Source organism: Polypterus senegalus, chromosome 12 (genome assembly GCF_016835505.1).
Source record: "Polypterus senegalus isolate Bchr_013 chromosome 12, ASM1683550v1, whole genome shotgun sequence".
NCBI lineage: Eukaryota > Metazoa > Chordata > Cladistia > Polypteriformes > Polypteridae > Polypterus > Polypterus senegalus.
In genome coordinates, this window is record NC_053165.1 from 2544615 (window position 1) to 2567906 (window position 23292).

The 23292-nt window shown below is 51.8% G+C and overlaps 1 protein-coding gene across 1 annotated transcript in view; it reads right to left on the reverse strand.

Moving 5' to 3' along the window:
- Positions 1 to 242: 242 nt before the first annotated feature.
- The window catches only part of srgap3 (SLIT-ROBO Rho GTPase activating protein 3), a 76780-nt gene continuing 53730 nt past the window's right edge, over positions 243 to 23292 (reverse strand). Inside the window, 13 exon segments of the mRNA XM_039771077.1 lie at positions 243 to 5703; positions 5891 to 6218; positions 6558 to 6707; positions 7106 to 7286; positions 10775 to 10854; positions 11773 to 12000; positions 12437 to 12542; positions 13754 to 13888; positions 14331 to 14408; positions 16150 to 16210; positions 18932 to 19034; positions 21280 to 21307; positions 23033 to 23117. Of these exon segments, the coding sequence (XP_039627011.1) occupies positions 5287 to 5703; positions 5891 to 6218; positions 6558 to 6707; positions 7106 to 7286; positions 10775 to 10854; positions 11773 to 12000; positions 12437 to 12542; positions 13754 to 13888; positions 14331 to 14408; positions 16150 to 16210; positions 18932 to 19034; positions 21280 to 21307; positions 23033 to 23117 (1980 nt within the window). The 3' untranslated portion in view covers positions 243 to 5286.

A 23292-nucleotide genomic window follows, 5' to 3' on the forward strand; every position in this document is an offset into this window, starting at 1 on the left:
GAGGTCGGTGAAATGGGACGGGGGGACGGGTCAGGCCTTCAGGCGGGGCCATTGGTGACATCCTTAACCAAATCCAAACCTGCGTGACGAATTCCTCCAATCAGATGATGACGGCTCACGTGCACCTTGGGCGCGTTTCTCGTGTGACGGTGACGTGGTTGTTGTCCTGCTGTCACGAGGCTGTAGGACAACTGTGATGATGAGCTCAAATGAATGACAATGACCACACACAGACACGCGCGGGCATCACGTAGCAGCTTTATGGAGACAGACAGAGGACAGCAGGGACGGGCCAGCGGCATTTTTAAATCAAATGACAGACATGTGACCTTCTTACAAACACAAGCACAATGTCACGGGTGGCCACCTGTGTGGCTTTAAGACAAGGACAGTCACAAGCGCAGTGTCACAGGGGTCCATGCGCAGGCCCACGGGGGGACGACTCGATGGCCTTGATGAGCACATTCTGGGTGTCCCTTCCTGATGTCCCATCGTCACCTCTCTTGTCCTTACACACACTGATTTAAGAGACCCAATGCACTTTCAGAAATGGCAAATTATATTTTGTATCTTTAAAAAAATCAAATATTAATAAAAACTTCTATCGCCTAGAAAAGCAACTTATTGCAGTTTAGTTACATAAAAAAATAGAGCGTAACATACAAAGAAATGTCATTTAAAGGAATCTGTACATGACCTGAAGGCTGTGCCCTGTAAAGTGACCGAGAGGAGACAGCGCCGTCACCCGCCCCGTCAAAGCAGCACGATGGTACGAGCCCCCTGTGCTACCACTGCCATGTGTGCGCCCGCTGGATTGGGTCGGCTGTCCTGTCCATTAATGCCCACCCACTTGTGCTGCGGGGGCTCGCACTTTCTCATTTTTGCCCAGTTTAAAATTAAAACGTGAAGGGCTTCTTCTGCACCCGTCGCTAAAACAGGCAACGCCTGAAATGTGGTGGGACACAACACCGGGGGGCCGCTTACTTCATGCTTCAGGTTTTGTCTCAGCCCACCAACACCACAGCCGCTTCTCATGTCAGAGGGAGGTGAGGGACGTCAATCCAGTGGGGGCTTCAAAGCCACAAGCCCACCAGCTACGCCTGTGCATACCACAATGCAGTCAGCCAATGGACAGGATGGCATCGAAGAAGTAACGGCGGGCAGGTGCAGCTGCGTCAGGCACGTTGTCCACCAGCTGTCTACCCTGTGCCCACTGTGATGATGGGAGGCAAAGCCAAAGTCCGAGGGTCGAAGTCCTCCCAGAAACCCCTTAAAAATAACGTCAAGGATGCAAAGCTGGGATCTTATATACGCGAGCATCACGTGACCTCCATGCCACGCAGATTGACGGTAACTGGCAGCATTCATTGACGAGGAGTGCCAATCGGCCCATGTGACTGTGCTGTCTAATTAGCTGAGCGTTTTGCTGCATCGCCACACATTGTCTGTGCCACGGCAGCGGGTGGTCAAGGAGTACGACAAACGACTCTCCGTTTGTATTGTTGTTTAAGTCGAGTGGCATGGTGGTCGCGGCGGACACGTCCGACTTCCTGGCTGGGCCTCATGCTCCTGGTGGACCCCACGAGGGCAGACCCCGACTGGCGCGTCCTCGTGCTTGTTTTGTCACATGTGCCCCTTTTCATCTCCTCCTCGTATCGACTGCACATTTACGGTGTGAAGCCAGAGTGGCCCCGCCCCTTGCTCTTCACAATATGGCCGCTCGTCGTTCTGTCCCACTTTCAGCTCCCCGGCCGCGTCCTCACTTTCTACTTTCAGGACTTTGACGTTTGGATTTGAGGTCCTCGTTGTCGTTTGTGTTTCCTGAGGTTACTTTGCACCCCAACTCTCCAATTTAAAGGACGGGTGATTGTTTTTCACGGCTCCCCTTGTCCTACTATTGTTAGGCGAGTGCAGGCCGGCAGCCTGCTCGGAGAGTTTGGGCTAGGCCTCACTGCAGCCTGGGTCTGGAGTTCAAGGCGTGGCCGAGGACCTGCCGTGGTGAGCGTGGACACATTTCAGCACGCAAAAGCCAGGGGTGAATTGTCACTTAACCTGGCAGCTGGCAAAGGGGGGCAAGAGGGGCTTCAGAAAAGGTCAAATGTGGTTGTCAGAAGTGTCTCCACGCAGCCACCATTGCACCCAAGAAAAGTGTTTAAAGAGGACATCTGAGATCCCAACCACCCCCATGTATCCCCTACCACCGGAAGGGCTGGGTGGGCTCTCCAGTCACTTCGATCGCCAGCCCAGCTGTCCACTCTGACAGGTCTTATAAACGGCTGTGAAGTGGCTGTGGTTGGTGTGCCGCGGTGCTCCTGCTCTAATGGCGCCGTTCTTTACATCGACTGGCTACCAAAGGGACCCTCAGCACGTGACACCTCGTCAGAGTGGAGCCACTGCAGCCCTTTAATGTGACACGGCCTTCGAATGATGAGGGGATGCAGCAAGTGAAATCCTGCAAGTCTGGACTGGTAATGAGCCAGCACCCCGAGTGTACTGGGACCAGTGTGCAGGTACAGTCGGGCCGGACCTCCATCATCGACTAGTCATCTTATTCCTAACCCTAACTCGCCAGGCGGGTGTGGGCACTTCTTCAAACCCAGTGTCAAGCACGAGCTAAGACCACCACTGCCTTCCTGGCCCTACATGGACTCTGGGGGTGTTTGAACAGGCAGCCTACTGGTAACCTGTGTCAGTTTAAGACCCCAATAAATTCAATCAGCTCCCCAGTTCAATAAAAACATCATCCTGGGAAACAGCTGGATGGCTGGGAAGAACTTCAAAGCTACACCTGGGGACGGATTCTGGTGAACACACGGCCACCGCTGCCACCCTCCCACTTCTGCGCATCCACCTGAATGTCTGGTCGGACTTCCTGGAGGAATGCGCGTTTTTCATGAAAGCGCAGCGAATGTTCACCACCTCACCCAATGGCCAGCGAGCTGCCGCTTTTTAGGCAGTTGACCGTACAGGTGAAAGGTCAGCGCGACGTCACAACTTGGAGAATTGCGCTGGCTTTGTTGTCTCCAAGTTGTCCGACTTGATAGGGCGTTAAATTCACTTTGAATCTCCTTCTGCTAGTGTCCTCTGACCCCGCCTCCCAGACCACCAAGCACACCCGTGGGGCGAGTAGACCTCCCTTACAGAAGCCATCAAGTGCGAGTTGACCTTTCCAATCGCCTGCCATCTCTGGCCTGCCAAGGCTAATAAGCAGACCCCACCACTCGACGTTTCAGTCTGCCATTAAAACAACCAACAGGTCCTGCCAGGGAAGGTGAAGTAGCTGGTGCTGCTCTGGGAAGTGCGTGGGTGCCACCCTACACAAGAGCATGGCACCATGCCCGGCCCATCAAGCTTGTCAGGTTAGCTGCGGTGTCCCACATCTCATTCAGAGTTCTTTAAAGAGAGTGCCATCCTGGAACTGGGCAACCTGATGCCACTTTAGAGAAAAGCAAGAAACAGTCAGCCAGTGCAAAAAGAAGAAAAGAGCAGCGTGGGCATATGCCAGTCATACATCAAGAAATAAAAGCCACAGGCACAAGCAGCCCCCTGTGTACAGATCAGCCTACTGGGGGACGCTTGTGACATAACAGCATCAGAACAAGGCCAAGTGCTTTAAAGTCAGGCGCACACAAGTGACATACTGCACACTCGCACACCACGGCGCTGCCACATGCGCACTCCAAGTTGGCCCGGGGGGTCTGCTCTCGCCATTCCCACCCGGCGTGTGCTTCTGTTCAAGCACGCAGTGTCAGCACGTGTTCCCCGAGTTGTGTGTGTATGTAATAGAATACAATAGAATACATACTGTACATGGGCCACTTGAGACCACTTAGACTGGAGAAGACCCCCACAGAGGATGTGTCATGCCACTCCCGTCATAGCGCTTCTGGCCCTGGCATTGCCACTGGCACTCAGAGGATCAGTGCCATCATTGAGAGAACAATGGCAATGTGGTGACTGTCACCGGCTTCATTTATTTTGTCTCCGATTGTTCAGTCAGGACCCCAACTCTCTGTCCTCTACCGTGTGGGCACATAGGGAGCGTCTATGGAGCCTCTCCCAGTGCCAGCTTCTCTCTAGCTCACTGAGCAAAGGACTTCACCTCCAGTTTCACCCAGGAGTCCTCTCTGGTGGTGTTTAAGGAATGCTGGCACTGGAAGTCGACGTTCTGCTACATGGATGGAGACCGAAGGCGACATTTGAGAAAGTCAGTGAGAGCTGGCAGGGGACACGAGACATCTGTGCTTGTCATTTTGCCACTTTTCTTTCTCTTCATTTTGTTTGTATTAAACCCGGTGGGTTCCCAGCCCCTCATGGTCACTCCTCATTCTTGTCTTTACAATAAATAAATAAACATACCGTCTCTCCATCCATGTACTGTATATACACATGTGACAGCGGGACATACAAACATGCTCTAGCGGGGTGTGCGTGGATTCAGCGCATAGCAAAGTCTCGCCATTCCGTTACGTACAGACGCACCGCACACGCCGGGTCCATTCAACGGGACACCGGGGGACACCTCGAGAGCTGCTGCAGGTCTTCACAAAATCGCAGCTTCCCTCGTCAGCCCCGACGTCACCCTTTGGGTACAAGCCGCGCCATTTGTGACTGCTGCTGTGTGTGTGTGTTCTGTAGCTGCTGTGTATTCATTGAGATCTCCATTACACACGCGCACACACGGTACGAGTCCATACAGGGCACATATACAGTCTACACAGCGCAGAGCTCCTCGCTTTGCCACACACACACACACACACACACACACAGGTGGAGCGAGACAGCGTGTACGCGTGCCTGTCCCCTTTGTTCCATTAGAAAGCAGAGTCTGCGTGTCATGCTGCCGACCCCAAGTGGTCTCTCCAGTGGCGTGCGGTCCTGTGGACGGCGTCTGCCTGCTTGTCTTCCTCCCTCCATCCTCACGTCCCCGTTTGTCCAGTGGGGCAGGACGGACCGCCGACTGAGCGTCTGTTTGCACATTTTGGATTAGCGCTCCAACTCCCAGTCAGTCCAGCTCAGATCTGAAGACAAAGGGCGCAGTAGGAGTTCAGTTTGCGTGAATGGACCCCGAGCCAGACCACCAGACTACAAGTAGACTGGCATGGAGGCGGTGTTTCCACTCAAGCATGTATTTATTTATTTTTGTTTTTGGAGCACAGAAGAAAGAGTTTGCTCATGTTAGTGCCAGGGTGCATCACTCAGCCTCTTCAGACAAGCACCCAGGTTCCATCCCACGGCCCACTGTGATCCCTCTCAGGATTGCTCTCACCGTCTTTTGCCCACCCATCACATTGTGCCAGACTTATCCGATGAGCTGTTTGGAAAGATTTTTTCCGTAGGGGTCACAGCTGGGCTGCCCATCCCAGAGCTGCTGCTGCTGCTGGAGCGGTGCTGGACCACCGGCCGGGCGGGTCTCATGGGAGGGGGCCTCAGCTGGGCACCCGCCATTCGGGCTGACAGGGCGGGCTTGAAGGTGGTCATCATCTCTGTGGTGGAGCTGGCACTTCGCCTCATGGCCGCGTCCGGATCCCGAATCATGATGGTGTGCAGGGGGCTTGCCGGCTCCGAGTTCACGGAGCCCATGCCAGGGATCTTCAGGGGTTCCAGGGTGTCCAACACGACATCGGGAGCCTGCTTCACGGTGTTCTGTCTCTCCAGTTCACGTAACTCATTCAGCGCGGTGCTCATCGTCTTCTCAATGTCCTGGAATTCAGAGAAGAAATTCACACTCACTGGTACTGAGCTGCAGTGTAACCAGAGGCAGGGACACCAGGCTGGCGTCATGTTTGTGGGTCAGGTGGGCTCGGGGTGAACACAAGTGACAGCACAGGGACACTAAAAATGGAGGGACCGCCAGCAAAGTAGTACAGAAGAAATGAAACAAACCCACCTCTGCCAGGGCTTCGGCCTCCAGCGATTTGTGGTCCCCCAGGCTACTGTGTCTGGTGGAGCCGGGGGTCTGCCTCAGCGGGTGGCCATCTGCCAGGGGTCTCCTTTCCGAATAGTTGATGCTGCCGGCACTGCCAAACGTTGCCATCCTGCGCTTTTCCGGGCTGTCCATTCTGCCTCGGTTCACAGACATTTTGTGAGGGCTACTGGGACAGGCTGCTGCTCTCGGAGGCGTGTCCAGGGCTGGCGCGGTCCCTCTTGGTGGGCTGTTGTTGTCTGCGCCACTTCTACGACGTGGAATGGCAGCCCCGTCTGACCGCAAGCGGACCCTGGGGGCAAACAAAACCAAAGCGGAATAAACAGTCTAAACAATTACTACGGGGCTCGCCTCCCATTGGCTGCCTTCTCCTTCCAGCTCCGCCCATCCTGTAATAGTCTGCATGGTGCAGTCACATGATGCACAGCAGAGCGCACCCACTTCCTGTCTGATGTCACATGTCTCTACATCCCTATTTGCGGTTTGCCGAAGCCACTGATTTAACATGACATGAAATGGCACCACCTGCAGCCAGGCGGGTGTGGGCACTTCTTCAGTCCTGTGCCTCGGCCTGCCCACCACACTCTAAGCCCTGACCAGCTAAGTACCAAGGACAGTAACAGTGACCCACCTGCCCATGACACCACTGAAGCTGTACTCCGCCAGGTGCTCGCAGGGTGACTGGATGTCATTCTTTGACGAGGCCTTGTCGTCCAGGAGAGGGCCGCTGCTCGCCTCGCTGTCTGCCTTCTGGCTCAGGCTGTCGGAGAAGGCGTCGTCCCTTAGGGGGAAAGCAAGAAGAGACGAGTCAGATGTGTAAGGTGTAAAGGTGTAAACTTTGGGACCCCGTTTACCAAGAAACTCTCACGACAGGCACAGTGACGCACAAAAAAACATAAACGTCCTATGCAATCACAGCCCAGAACCACAGGCAGAGTGACAGAGAGGAGAGCACAGCCACAGGGTGTCCCCATGTCCCCAACTCGGGCCGATGCCTCCGTGCCGCTTGTGAGAAAGGAACAGCAAGAAAAGTTCAGGAAGGCTGGCGGGTGCCCTGCAGCCCTGGGCTGAGCAAGGACTGCCAGTCTGTCATGCCACACTCACCTCAGGGCTCTGGCCGAAGTGCCAGCAGTATGGTGACAAATACAGACAGACAGAGACAGAGAGACTGGCACTTACATGTCCTGCACCACGATGTACTGATGAGGAATCAGCCCGTCGACGCCATTGTGACGTCCTTCCCACCAGTCTTCAGAGGCTCGGTGGTAGAGCAGCAGTGACGCTCCCTTCTTGAAGGAGAGCTCCCGGGGTGACCGTCCGATGTAATCAAACTTGGCAATCGCTTCTATCTGCTCCACCTCTGTGAAGGACACAGAGAAGAACATCATTAGAGGTGACCGCGACAATAATGCTATCAGTAGGACACAAATGACACGTGCACAAGGAGCAACAGTGAAACAAAACGGTGACATCTTGTAAACCCTCCCTACTTGGCACCGCGACAAAACCAATATGCCAGTCAATCACAGGGCCTTCAGTGGGATATGGGAGGGAATCAAGGCCTCTGCGCAGATGTGGGGAGGACATGCACACTCCACAGAGACCAGGAATGAAACATCTCGCGGTAACGGCTCAGGGACTGAGACTTGCGGCTCACTTAAAGACATGCCCGCCTGGTTTCTTTGGATGCTTGTTTTGTGTTTCTTCACCCGATTTTTGGCGTGCTGGTGTTCCTGGTCAGCTTTGAGAAGGCCACCCTAACAAAGCGAGCCCCCCCGGCCCACCAATTCACTGTAAAACTCCAATGGGGACCCGAGACTCTGGCGCATCCTCGGCTGCCTGCCAGGGACTTTCTGCAAATGGCAGCTTTCTCCAAAGAAAACAAAAAAGAAAGAAAGAAACTCGAGACGACTAAGAGGGTTTAAATGTGGCTGATGGAGCCCAGAGTGATGTCTCGCCCTGCAATATTAATGAGCTGTGCAGACTCCGCGGACTCCAATGGCAGAAGACACAAAGCCGCGCCACGATGATCCCTCCAGGTCCCCAGACCACGATGGGGCTTCAAGAAACCAAATCTGGAAACGCAAGCCGAAGGAATGGAAGAAGCAACGCTAGCAACATCTCATCTCCTCATGTGTGAGGAATCAGCAGAACATCTGGGAATCGTGTGGTGCCAGGGCACAAAACCACCGCAAGGTGACACCAGAGTGACGTTCAAATGGCTCTGGTCCTTCAGCCCATTTGCAGTGTTTATTTTTAGACTCCCAACCTGACCGGCCACCATTAACAGCTTTAAAACGAGCGCGGTGCCCAACGTCCTTGTCAACGGTGGCCGCCTTCAATTCTTGTCTACTGCTTCCTTCCCTGCTCCTGTTGATGTGCCGCCGTTATGCCCTCCATATCTGCGCAGCCAAACTACACAGGCCTAGGCAGCCAGCCCTGCAGGCTGAGTGGAGCTGGGGGGACAGCAGAGGCATGTGTACAGGTGGGCACATCAGATACCAACATGGGCACATCGGCCTCTTTGTTGTGAGCACAGAAATGCTGGTCCAGAGAAGGACTGGAAATGAAGAGACCAAGAAGGACAAGCTAGGGTGCCGTCAAATAAACGGGCAAGAGCTCAGAGGCAGGACCGCAAACAGAGCGGGCACCAAAAACGCACAAACCACAGGACAGCGAAGCCAAAGATGCCCAGAAAGGTCATCAGAAACTGTCTAATGGGTAGCATTGACCCAGGACCTCAGGTGCACTGGTGATCTACAAATGCGACAGACACAGTGCTGCTGTCAAAAGTGTGCTCAGCATCAAGATGGCACCACCAAGATGGAAAAATAATGACAGTGGGACAAATCTGGAAAAAACTGAAATGTTTGTGCCAAGGCCAAAACAAAAAAAATAAGATTTACAAGACGGGTTAGCACCTTGTGCAGGAAGGTGAGGGGCTTTGAGTTGATGTGCACAACTTGGCCTCCTTGACGTTCACCCCTGGTTCAAGGTTGGCTCCAGAGCGCCCCCAATGGTCACAGAGGCAGTACGCCAAACCCCAGTGGTAGTGGAGAACCGTATAGTCAAAGTTGACCAAACGGCCAAAGGTTTTCTTCAGACAGACATCGGCCAATTTGACACGCCCGGCTCAAGGCCCACTGCCTGATTTACCATCTAAACGAATGACAAAGCTGGGCAATTCTGCTCAAGTGCCACGATGGATATCTCCTGGGACCATCACATGGCGTGCTGCTCTCCTGTCAGTCAGGGTCAACAGGCTAAGCAGGCACAGAAATGAAAATGTCACTCCGCACGACGGTGGCACCCAGTCGGCCAACTCAGTTCTGTTAACAAAGCTGACCTCTGTGCTCGCGCTTAAAGTGGTCACAGGATTTTTAAAATATCTGACTATCTACACCGTGCACGAGACCCGAGTTTGAAAAAGCAGACCTCCAATGCCAAACGTCTGACCTGTCAGCTCGGTGGCCAGCCAGTAGGCCAATGGCAAAGTGGTAATGCCACTCAGCCTGGCCCAGCGCCTCTCCAGTTCCGACATCCAGACCCTGAGGTCTGCAGTCCTCTGAATGTTGGTGCACCTGTGCCCCTCTGCTCTTGTGAAAGAGCTGATTTGACAGTGCCATCTGGTGCCCATTCTGCTTGCTTACTTTATGATTTTAAACTCTTCTGCCATCTTCCATTTACTGAAGTGGCACAATTCAGCTGTAGGCAGAGTTTTGTACAGGCTTAAAAAGCTCCTCCCATCGCCATGTGCCCCCAGTGCCCACATACCCACCACTGCCAATGTGACCTCCTTGGGTCTGGTGTTGCTAGCGTACAGTGGCCTCATCTGCTGTTAAGGGTCACCTTCAAGGACACACTTGTGCTTCACTCCCAAGATGGTGGGATGGGAGAATAAAGCAGCCTGGTCCCCCACGTTAAAATGAAACTGGAATTAGCCATGACGTGATGAGCAAAGGGAATGTGGGCAATGCCATGTCTGTCTGCCTGCCTGCCCACTGTGGAAATTTGGCAGGCTTTATCTTCAAGAAAATTTGTCTGGGGTTTTCAGTGAGGGGTCTTGAATAGGGTGACATGTGCACAATGGTGAATTTTTAAAACATGTCACCAAAAAGCTGCAGAGAATTAGGGACACTGACACACCTCTTCTGTGCCACTTCAGTTATGAATCAGTTTATCTTGATAGAGGACATTGCCCTCCTCTACTCGTCCGACCGCAGTTTCTGATCGCACTCACTGAACCAGTAGCAGAGTTGCATGCGGCACTGGCCTGTGCCTGGTGTGCTGCCCAGAGACACAGGGATGGTGCCAACTTGAACCAGATCTCGAGTTGAAACTGTGCCCGGCAAGCCACGTGATCACCATGGATGTGCAAGTAAAACCCAACTTGAGTGATGTGGACATGAATGAGGGGACCAAAGCCTGTCACACATCGACAGGCCTGACGTTGCGCTAACGTGGCCTCACTGTCTGCACATTATAATGACTCGTTGCCAATGCCCTGGGCATGAAGCAGCCAGCAGTCTTACAGACATCTGGATTCTCCATCAGGCTCGTCTTTATAAACAAAACTGAACTTCACCTAACTACGGACCCTCCACGGACCCTCCAGCACCAAGAGCAGCACATTGGCCAACGCCATTTTCGATCCCTCGAGGCGGACTCTGCCATCTGCCTGATATTGTCGACACGTGGATTTCACGCCCTGACCTTCTATTCACACGGTTTGTCTGGAATCTGAGTTGCTGCCAGATGAGGAGGACAAATGGTAGGAGACAGAAGTGTAAAATAAAATGAAAGAAAGAAAGTGAGCGACAGTACGAGGCGGCGGTGGGCCCAACTCACCGTCATCACTGGTGTGCGGCTCCGTCCCATTGTCATGGTCCACTTCATCGATTGTGCCAGGTTCACTATGAGGACTGTCACTGAGGTGAAAACAAAGGAGTTAACTTGATGACTGAGACGCAAGCACATTTCAGACACGGCGCTCAAGGGCACTCAGAGCCGGGGGTCTCAAACCAGGGGTCTCACTGGCATCCTCCAAAAAAGGCATGCGCTTCAAAGCCTCCACAATGATCACTGCCAATGTGAGCCCCCGTATGAAGAGGGGCCTTAAATCGAAGGGCCCCCAACCCAAGCTCTCTTTGTGTTGGTGAAGGACGTGACTTTGTAATGAGTGTGTGCTGAAAATGGAGCTCCGCACATACTGAAGTCATCCTTACGGCCTCCGCCTCTCCTCAACATTTACGAATGGTTGATTGACGAGCAGCGCTCATCATCGATGGGGATAGTAAGCCTTGACGACTGCCACCTGGGTGAGAAGTGGGCATTCTCCTGCCCCCTCATCATACCTTCTTGTCCTGTTCAGGGCTTCCATCACTTTCTAGGGAAATCACAAAAATACAAACCTCCCCAGGTGCCCCCACGTCTGTCCAACTACACGTCAGACTCTCCTCAGCTGGGTCCAAAGTGGCACCAGCCGGCTCCAGGCCAAGGTTCTGTTCCACTGTCCCCAGCAGGACATGCACATCACCTCAGAAAGGAGAGGAGACCCGGCTTAACTGCACGGACAGGGACCCCCACCCCACTCCACAAACATGGTGTCTTACATACCCATCTGTTCATCCGTCTTATAGTGCCTTACACACAGTAGCTCTCTGTTCACAGATCTATCCATCATACACACAATGAAGGCCACAAAGCTCTTCAGAACACACATGGCCCCTTCTCGTCACACCGTCTCCTCCTGGTCCATCAGATTGTCAATGAGCACAGAAGATGGCCTAAGAGACCCCAAGTTGTGCCCCTCTTCATGCCCAGAATATGGTCTGTCCAACACTTACCAGTATTCCTCTCCTCCGGTCATGCACTTCTCGTACACGGGCCCGTCTAGCACTCGGTGGCTGGGGAAAATAGTCTCATGATGGACGATGATCGTCTTTATGACCTCGTTGACGTGAGCCTGGCAGGCTACAGGGTCCTGGCCATCCGGTATTGGCATCAATGTGGGGCCAAAGCAAATAGCCAGGTTGTAAGGATCCATCATATTTTCATCACTGTACTGTGATAAACTGCAAGGGAGAAACGTGAAGAGTGAGCACCGAGGTTCACGCGATTAGAGAAGCTTCAGCCTGACATGTTCTACCTCCTGCTTCCCACACTGTGGGGGCGGTGGGGCAAAATAACACAAATGAGAAGGGTCTGCAAGCGTCAAGTGGAGGAAGAGGGGACTGACGATGGACTAAGAGAACGGGAACCATCACTTCAGCATGGCAAACTTAACACTGGACCACTGAGTTAGAAAGCTTGAAAATAAACCAGGCATTCAAAGGACAGGTGGGCTTCAACAATACTTCAGCCTCCATGCATTCTCCATGAACTGGGCTGGAGCTGAAAACTCTAGAAGACCCCCGGAGCCTGCTGACCAAATGATCAGAATGTCCAGTGTTGCCATCAAGTCCAAACAAGAATGGCAGACACGTTCACACAAGCGCGGCGGCCACTTACTGGTTGAGGAAGGCGAAGAGATAGCGCATCACGATGATGACACTTCGAGGAAGAGTGACGATCATCTGCTGGACGTGGTGCACTCGCTCGGCGGGCGATTCAAGCTCTGGAGGGGACAAAAACAAAAAAGTAAGAACAATACGCTGTTCGTTACCACTTGGTAGGCTGGCACCATTAGAGTGCTCCTTCCCTGCCCACTCTGTGGATGTCATGTGTTTCATCTGGGAGTCCGTGGACCCCGTCACACCGGCTCTGCAAATTCAAGATTGAAGGCAGTCTCACATCAGTGCTTCAGTGCACTTCACAGGATTAATTCAGGAAAGACATCCTGGCACATCCTCCATGTTTTAAAAGGACCTTCATGGGCAACACGAAAGGCCAATGTGCTGGCACAGGGTAGCAGTTCTGCCCATCACCACTAGAGTCCTTTAACAGAATAGCTCAGTGGACCGGGTAGCAGGACGGTGAAGCCACCACTTATATAGTGCCTTTAATATATAAGCATCCACCTGTCACATCCATCTCACTATTTATTATTTATATAGTGCCTTTCACATTTGTCACTGGGAGGATGGCACCCCGGCTAGGATGGCTCCGATTCCCTTTCCCAGCCGGGAGGAAGATTTAATGGACGTGCTGACGGAGGAAGGGAGACTGTCTGCCAAGAACAGTCGTTCCCCTAGTGTGACAGCTGGCGCTGCCCCACTGGCATGGCTCTGGTTTGCACACCAGCAGTACTGCATGTCAAGTGTAATTCTGAAGCGTAGCCACCAGAGGGCGCTGCTGGCAGAGAAGCCTCCCTTGTTTTAGGGCAGTTTTTGGCCGACCCAGAGGTGCGTTGTGGGTGCACCAGAAATACTGCCAGGGCAGGTAAAGGGAGTCAGGAGAGGAAGAAGACGAAGCTCACCTGGGAGGAAGAGAAAGAGCAGAACAGGAGCTGTGCTGCTGATTGTGCATTGGAAGGGGGGCCTCTTCTAGCTCATTTGAACCCGAGTCTAAGTCTGAGCAGCCGTGTCTGGGCTTTGAGTCGCCCCCTGCAGGTCACACCATCCATCTGTCTGTCTCATATAGTGCCTTTCACATCTATCAATCAGTTATATAGGGCCACGTCTGTCTGTGCACCAGTCTTTATTATCTAGTGCCTTTCCCATCTATGGACTATTCAGGGCTTTTCACATCCTTCTAGCTATCTTGTGATTCAGTAGGAATGCTAAACATTTAAATGTCCTGCCAAAGAATAAATGTGGGACTAACAAGTGTGACAATGGAGGAGACAACAGGAGGAGCCGGGCATCGGCGTCACGAAGGTCAGCTTACTGATGGTGGAAATGAAATCCAGGAACTTCTCCTTAGGAAAAAGTGGATTTTCTAGTCCCCTGAAGTAAAGCTTCAAGACCCCAGCCACAGAATTAATGTCATGGTCACTCTGGTCATCGGCCAGCGGGTCTTCACCTGTGACAAAAGAAGGGAACACCAGCAGAATCTGAGAGTTTGTCTACATGTTCATTTCATGCACACACTTCAGGTGTCCAGTCACAAAGATCTGAGGTGGCCACGTTTACAGACGGACACATGCAGACGGACAGACAGAAGTGAATACACAGACAGGGCCTGCACCAAAATGTCAAGAGGAAGAGGCGAGGCGAGGCGAGGCAGCAGTCAACATGGCACACAGCAGGTATCAGTTATACAGCACCATTCTCTTCTGCCTTCCACATGGATCCCTCTGTTATTAATTAACGTCTGTCCATCTGCTGTATAGTGCCTTTCACATCTTTTTATACACTTTATGGATGATTTATACAGTGCCCCTCACGGCTGCCTCTAGCATGACTCTCTTCACCTCTCTGCTTGTCACATAGCGCCTTTTAAACCGTAAGGCTGCAGTACCCACCTCTCTCAAATGAGTTTTTAATGTCGTTGACTTCGACTTGAGACCCTGGAACTCTGAAAATGCCCTGCTGTTGAAGACCTGAGGAGAGAGAAGAAGAACCACAGATTTTTACCAAAGTGCCTTTCAATGGCAAACAAAAGACAAACTGTTTTCAGTGGGCCCTGGCCTTACTGCCCTTGTACCAGATGGCACCGGCCAAGCTGGCAGAGGGAGTGTTGAAATGCTTGGACCGAGGTCAGACCCAGCAGGGATCACCAGTATGGAGGCGACACTTGTGGAGACATCGCTAATGTATAAATACACTTTGTGAAGCACTGGGCTCCTGACTTGACACTCACACACGTCCTGGGCATTTTGTGGGGGTCTGGTTCTTTGGACTGTATGCAGCTCCCGAGTATGTGTCCATGCTGAATTAGCCGGCCCACCCAAACCAATTTTTGACAGACTTGTCCTTGAATCTTTGGCCACGCTGCCTTACAAATCCAGACTGACTCAAGGCGACTGCTCCCAGAACAGAAACGGTGGCTCATGACAGGAGTCCCAGCGGAGGACTGAGCCTGCCACTTCCTGGTGAACCCCAGGGTCTCAACCACAAAGCCACCCTGTCTACCAGGCTCACCAAAACACATGCATTGACTAGGGTGGCAGGGTGGCACAGTGCTGCTGCCTCACAGGTCTGCCTTTTGCCCACATGTTGCCCGTGTGCAGTTTGCATGTTCTGTGTGGCTTTATCTCCAAAGTCTGCCTCTGTGCTGAGTGCCAGCGAGTCCTAAGTGTGTGTTTGCCATTTTTGAACATAAAAGCCACTTAGACAAGAACTGCCAATTCAGCCCCACCAGCTTTATTCATCTAATCTCTCCCAAATGGCATTCTGAAGGTCCCCAGCATGCTACTTATCCCCTGTGTCTGTGGTCCTTCTCCACATTTGTCCAGGATTACCGGTGATAAGTTGGAGGCTGTGTCCCTGTCCACCAGACATCCCGTTTACCATTGTCATTTTGAACAGTTCAGTTCTGCCACCTCTCCGTCTCTGTCTTGGTTCATCTCCTCAGGGGCTCTCCGTGGTCCTGAATCAGCCCAGGCGCATGCGTGTAGGTAGCTCTCCATGGTGCTGCTCTCATTCCTGATTCCCGCAGGACTTTCTCTACAGCTGAGGTGTCTTTACTGTAACGTGGAGACCAAAACTGTGTGCAGACCGCCAGATGAGGCCTCACCAGTGAGCAATATGGCCGGAGATGACTTGCACTGTGGACATGACATTAGCCCTCTCATCAGTGCTCGACAGTGACCAGTCCACCAGCCCTCCCCGGTCCTTCTAATCAGGTGGACTTTTAGTTTTGTGTCATTGTCAGAGTTGACTATCGTGCCATTTCTGTTCTTATCAGATCACGTCTGTATTAAGGGCAGTGGCTCTGGCAATGACCCCTGATGGACACCACTTGTAACTACATCACCTAATTCTGAGAAGGTTCCCCTGCCCATAACCCCCTGCCAACCCTTTGCCAACCTAAATGCAGTGACCTGAACTGCAACTTCTGAGCATCATCTTCTGTGTATCCTGAGCATCTTCTACTATCTGCTGCCGACGCTTCCTGTCATGATTCCATCCCCTCAGTGAAGCCCCCCCACCCCAACTATTCAAGGGGTACGCAGGATACTTAAGCATGTTGCACTAAGATGCTGTTCAGCCTCCAAACTGGCCCTTTGATAGACTGCTGGGTCCCACCCTCTGGTTGGTGCTGCTAGGTTAGGTTCTGGCCCCCCATAATCCTCAGCTGGACTGAACGGCATTGAGATTTTGATGTCCGTGTCTACTTACCATACAAGTTGATGTATCTGATGCAGCTTTCCACCACAAGAGGTATGGCTTGTCCAGAGTCCTTCAAAAGATAAGAGTTGGACATTTGAGTGGAGAGAACAGAAGTTTCAAAAGAGAATTTGAAGAAATGCAGGAAGGCAAAAGCATGGATGGCAGATCAAATACTCGGCTTAGCGGTCTGAAGCTTCTGCGAGAACAAAGCCGGACGGCAGCAGAGAGATCTGCAGAAGGACACATCCACTGAGCCACTCAGCAAGTCACACTGTTCTGCACTGGAGCGTTCACAGCCGATGCCCAGCAGGGGTCACTGTGGGGTGGCAGACACCTCGTCTGGGGCCTCTGAAAACCAACATGTGCCTGAACTGAAGTGCCACACGCGGGTATGCCGACATCATCTAACTGGATGGCCAGCTGTGGAGATGACAGTGGTGATAGGCCGGCCGATCATGGGGTCAGGGTTTGGAAACCATTGATTGAAAGTCAGGTGGGCTACAAAATGAGATGGTGTGGCAGATACGTGGCCTCCATCAGACAAAATACGAAAAAAACAGAAAGGAGCCTCTCTGACTCCAGCGGGCACCTCTCTGCCTACATGTCACATGGCACTCACAGCTACAAGCTTCACCCAAAGGAACCGTCCTGCCATGGAGGGTGGCGCCACACCTGTTAATGAATTTATCACAAATGAGTGTAAGTCAAGGTGGGCCGCAGTCAGCCAGCTCAGGAGGCAGTGGGTGGCTTAAGGTGGGCAATGTCACAGTTTGTACAGTACATCAGTGTGGCATGGACTTGTTTAGGGCATTTCAGAGCCCCCTGTACTTAGAAGACCACCACAGTTTAAAAGGGCTGCTGGTGTCCACCCCTCACTGTGTTGTGCTGGAGGCTACTTAGGGGTCACACTTGTCTATCTTTTATATAGTGCCTTTCAGGTCTCCTTGTCTATCCATCTGCTGTAATGTAATGTAGGGGACAGAGGAAGTGCCAGCACAATGGCAGGCCAGTGAGAGGCTGTAGCCCCGTTTGGCCCTGTTGGGGTCCCTCTGAGCTGCACCTCTGACAGGTGTGCCCACCTCAGCCAGGCCCGTGTAGTTAGGTGGCACACCCCCACTTGTGGCGATTGTACGGCAGTGGTGCGCAGCCCATGGAGACAGTGTTGTGTTACTTTAAGGGTCTTCTGGATTGAAAGTGATGGGTCAGCTGTGGTATTGTGGCTCACAACCTTTCTGCCTATCTATCTTCACTTTTTCTTCGCATTACGTTCCCCAAACTGAACCCTCGTGCCCATTGAAGGTGCCAGTACAGTCAAGGCCCTCCTGCCATGCGACCCATCAGCGGAGCCCCTCGGGTCTCCCTTCATCAAGTCCCTCATGCCCCTGAACTCAACCCTGGCACACGGCCTGGCTACTGACCCTGTGGGTTGAAGTGCCCAAACGCTGATACTGAAGGTAAGTACCTGATTTCGGGCACGAGCATTCCTTCGTCCTCTGGGAAAGAAAGCAGCACAGCAGGAAGACAGAAGACAGGAAGCAAGAATGGAGAAAGTTAAAGCAGCATACACAACATCCACGGGAGAGGCCACGGGGCCAAGTGCAATGGCGGCTTTGCTCTGAAAGGCCTACAACCGAAGGCCCCGACACCTCTGGGGCTCCAGGGGCTGATCGGTGAAGGAGGTCAAGGCGGGTGCTGCCAGCTCTGCCTGTCGGATGTCATTTCTTATGAGACAAGTGCGGCTTGGCCAAGTGGTAGCTTGAACCTGGGGCCGTCTACCAGACGCCTGAGGTGGACATTCAGTCACGCACACAGCATGGAGAGCCAATTCCAAAAAACTGCTCTGGGTGGCATGTCTGTGGCTGCCCTGTGAGTTGTCAGCAGGCTGGTGACCCCCAACACATCACATGACTGCTGGCTTAGGTGGGTTTGAGAGGGTGAGGGTACACGGCAGAGGGAAAGTGGAGGTGTTAGGAGGCACAGTGGTTAGCACTGCTGCCTCATTGATCAAAGCTTCTGCCCAGTCACTGTCCACACGGGGTGTGTGTGTGTCCCACTCATAGACAAAGGGTCTCATAAAGTGATACTAAAACACGCCGGCCTGCACACCCACCGACACGGGCTCAACTGCGCCAAATCTAGAGAATGGAAACGAGGGGGCTGAGGATCTGGACGGACGTGGATGGGTTATGTTTGAATGTCTGAAGGCTTAGTTGTTTACTGTTAATCCAACAATCAGTGAAGGGCGCTATAAAGTGAAGGGAACGGAGCCTAGGAGTGGCATAGCAGCCATTTACACCCGCTCTCTGAGCTTGCCACCTTAATAGCAGGTGACAGGAGCCAACCCTTTGATGGAATGAATGCCAGACAACTACAGGGCAAACCCAGTCCACCCAACGCACGGAATACAAAGGCATCAGGATCAAACTCCACTGAGCTGGTAGACTCAGCAGTGCCCACCCCATGCCACTCCTTGGTGAGAGGAATGCTGGCATTTAAGCCACATTTGCACTTCAGGTTCTTCCAGAATGAAATGAAACAGTTGGGATGGCAGGTGCCAACAGAAATTGAAATCCAGCATGGCAGAGGAGTGGCAGTGTGGCCCGCAGCCCTAGAGAATCTGATGGGAAGGCACTATAAAGTGTGACAGAGAAGGTCACGCTTGCATTGAGCTTGAGTGCCAAAGTCCACGTGTTTTTGGCCATTCTAGTGGCATTTCTTGAAGCCACCACAGCGCGGAGAAGCCGCCAGTGCACTGAGCCACCACGCCCCTCAAGCACACGGTCACGAGTACCTTGATGAAGGTTTCCATATTGCCGTTAAACAGTTTATGATTATAGACCGATCGAGGCCTAGGCTTCCTCATTTTCTGTGGCTTAGGAGGAAGAGTAGGAGGCCTGGGAAAAATGGAAGAAAGGTCAGCATAGGCGGCACACAACAGCAAGGTGACACAAAGGGATGGCAGCGGCATGACAGTGTCCACCTGCATCAAAGGACCACCCATGAAGTAAGAAGTGTAAATCTGAGCAATGAGTGGCTCCCCCAAATGTTGGGTTTAATGTGCCCCGCACTAAGATGAGCAAATGTGCGAGGCAGCGGACCGAACTGCAGCAAGAAGCCAACCTCACGTCCTACAGAGGGACACGGAGAGGCCACCAGCCAGCGCATCAAAGGGGTGGCAGATCTGCCCTGCTGGCTGCCCTGCAGAACTCTGTCCCACTGCTTAGGCTTGGTTTTCCAAATGTATTTGACAGAAAGCCAAAGCCAAATCCAAATGGGCAGTCAGTCAGTGGGTAATCACCAATGAAGTGAGCCACACCCTGGTGGGACACTCAGGATCAACAGGAAGGTCAACTGGTGCATCGCTGACCCCAATTCTTCACACAGCAAGTGGGCCGCTTCCTTTACCCATCCCTGCCTTCAATATGCACAACATGATGGATGCCTGAAAATGTTAAAGGAGCCATCTTTGTGTTGAAGAACCGGGTGGTCCACAAGCAGCAACCAGAAGGCAGGCGGAGTTTGGAGGAGAACCGAAAGAAGCAGGAGATGAGCACGAGACGGGCGAAGGTCAAAGCAAAGTCAATCGGGAGAGCCAACTCTCCCACCCAAACCGCACAAGAGATCGCGTCTCCAAAGCCGTCATTTAAAGAATCCCAAATGAGCAACACGCCACCATCGTCTATACAGACTAAGAGGTGGCATCACGTCACAATACGGCCGCCACTGTACTAAAAAAATACTCAAAATGGTGGCAACCAAGAAAACAAAATGGCTGCACAAAACCCAAGATAATGAACGATAAAAATGAATGACAAGTCAAATCTGGACAAATAAACGCAAAGCAGCATAGAAATAAGATGTGACGTGGAACCCCCAAACTCAAGCTAAGGGGGGCATGTTCAGAATGAGTCAAGCGCCTACTAGTGGGGCCGGCGACCTCAAGAGGGGAGCACAAAGGCAGGCAGTTTGCGGATTTTGCTGCATGTGTCAGTTTTTGGACTCCCTCTGTCACTTTAGATTTGTTTGTCACTTTATTTGGTGATTTTTCTGATGTATTCATTAGACAGTTGTGAGACTTTTTAACAGTCGATGGCGTTTCACGTGAAGATGGTGGTGCGGAGTTGTGTTGAAACAAACAAATGCCAGCAGCGTCGGAAGCCCCGCTGGAGAGGGCCGAGTGAGAATCAAAATGAATGAAATCTAAACACCAAGGAGAGAGGCTGTCGCTGCCACCTTCAATAGTGGGCACTTGCTCATGTCACCCGAGGGTCTCTGCTAACCACAAGCTGTCACCACATTTATGTCCACCTTTACCGAATTCTCCTAAACCAATACAGCCCAAAGTTTAGCGTTTGTTTTAAGGAAAGGATTTCACTGGCCCAGACCCCTCTGTTCTCGTTTCTGACCCCCAGTTTTTGACCCGTTGCTGGGCTATGGTCTGTTGGTTTAACCCTTTGTGATCTGCGACTCTTTTCTTTGGCCTCACATTGGCGTTCCGGTTTGTGGATATTTAAACCAAACTTTGCATGCCTTAGTTGGCCTAGGATTTCAAGGATTGTTTTTGTGAGTATTCCGACAACGAGATTGGCTCATCGAGTCCAATCCGTCCACGGTTTACGTCTTCATCTCCTGCTCCTTTCTTTCAGTAAAGATACGGCTCAAGAGCGCCCCCTCACACCACTCGGCTCAATCACAAGACCCACTAAGTCACACAGAGAGGAAAGCCAATACCAATGGCAGAGGGAGTGAAGGCTTGAAGGTTTCACCCGCCACTGGAAGTCAGAGGTCCTCCAACTGGAAATGTCTGCTCTTACTTTCATGAGGCAGCATCTGGCAAGGTGGCCAGTCTCAGATCTCCATGGGACCCTCTAATTTAATGAACCTCTCCGAGGGTCTGCACCATTCAAGGTCCTTCATAACACACATGAAAGGAATGGCCACCCCCTACAGGACACGCAGAGAATGGCAGCCTTCAGCAAACCACAACCTGAAATACTCTGAGGGGGCCGTGCAACACACAGGAACAAAAATTAAAATGAAATAAAAACAAGACAGCACATTACTCGGTGAGTGAGGGTCCACTCTGTCCAAACACAAAGTGAGCGGGCAGTGGGCGACGCCAACACTCGGCAGACTTACCTTGTCGTTCCACATTCTGCTCTTTCTCCTAAAAAACAAAGAGAGACGCTGTTAGCACCTCCTGTGCCACTAAATGCCCTTTAAGTAACAACAGAGACGTCTCGCAGGATGGCAATCTGAAGTGCCAAGAAGATAGCCTGTTGGCTAAGGCACCGACTGAACTTCCACGTGAGTCCAACTGAGGCACTCGGCATCTTCAACTGGCTCTTATATAGTGCCTTTCAGTGAGCATGGCTGGCGTATCTTCACAGTCAAAGTGTACCTACAGGACCCCGCAGATCACTGTCTGAGCACATGGGGGGCTCTGCTGCCTTCCTGCTGGCCCGCTCATTGGCGCTGCTTTCTGTTTGCCATCGGATTTGCCGTTCTTTGTATTTCTTTGTGTCATTTGATGCAAGCGTCACTGGAGCACTTGGTGTTAGTAAAACAACTGTAATGCTATTGCTGTTATGAATAATAATAATACTTGTGCTTTGACTTTGATTAGGGTTTATTAATAACCCTGTCTAAAGATCATTTTTATTTTAGTACAGTGCTTCATTTTTATTCTTCAATTTATTTACTTCTTTATTTTAGTACAAGCATTTCTATAACCTTACTTATTAATAATCCTTTTTGTATTAATACAGTAATTTTAAGAACCGTATTAGTTATCATTATTATTAATATTAGCAATACTAGTTTTGTGCTACCGTAGTACAATAATGTCATTTATTAATAATCACACTCTTCAATTTAATGTTTTAAGACAGTAACCTTTGTATTTATTGCTAGCACTTATTAAGATGAATCATTTCCATGTTTTCTTCTCCCTTATCAGATTCGTATGATTGCTGCGTTTGCCTTTTCTCAGTACGTTACTGTTGTTACTGACCGTTATGATTGTTCATAATTATGTTTATTTTGACCATCAGACCTCTTTGTGGTGGTCTTGTCCTCAAATCTCACATTCCCGACTCCTTTGTTTTTCTGACTGCCCCCCTAGTTCTGCTCTCCATGGCCCCCCACTTCACCTGCTCAGGTGAGTTCACACCTTCCGAACTGCTTGACCATCAGACTCTGCCAGTCGCTGCATTGCCTAATCAGCGCGTCCCACCTCGCCTTCCAGAGGTGTTTAGGCACAGCGGGAGGTGCTGCCACATTACGCTACATGGCATGGGCCTCAAAGTGGCGCCTGCCAGTCTTCATCCAGCATCTTTTCTGCGCTCATCCTTTTTCATAAGAGCTCAGTTTTGTCAAACGGTGTCCTGTGAACCTGAGCCACTGTGCCAAAGCCCCATCCTGCCACGTTACCTTAGTCTGCCAGCTTTAGTCGCTCCCAATTAATTTGGCTCACAGATATCTGAGGGTCCATTTTCCAGTTGCCCCAATGAGACCATTGACCATCTGGTGTCACGTCCTCATCAGCGGGGCCCACCATTTGTGCTGTTGGCTCAGCTGCAGTGCCATGCCGCTGTTGCCCATAAATTATCACATGCGATTCCACCAGCTGCTGGATGGCCTGCTCTGTGACTTCATGCTGCTTGGTGGTCTTAAGATGTGCCAGACTTATTAATATGAAAGAGCACGGCAGGCACGAGTCACTTCCCCAGATGATGTGCAGCGATCGGTGCATCTTTCGCATCACGGCTTCACCACCAGGTTTATTGGCCATTTTAGTAGCACAGCAAACTGTTGGCGCCACCACCTCCCTTTGTCCTCTTTTAACATGCCACTGCCCACTAGCATTTGACCAGGGTTTCCCAAAACTCACCTTCTCCTAGGGCCTGCTTCAGCAGGTCGTGCTTAGCCTGCAGTTTGGTGATGAGGTTACTGCCATTGAGGAACTCTTTAAATTTCTGAAAGGAGAAGAGAAGAGCGTCCCATGAAGAAGGACGCAGAGTGTTTGGCTCTGAGGAGCCTCCGGCCCATCATCTTTAGCTCTTAATTGTCACCCGAGCACCAAGCAGCTCCCTGGCTGTGTGTGATGCCGGCTGCCCCATGTGACTTTCGTCTCACGTGTTGGCCATCGTC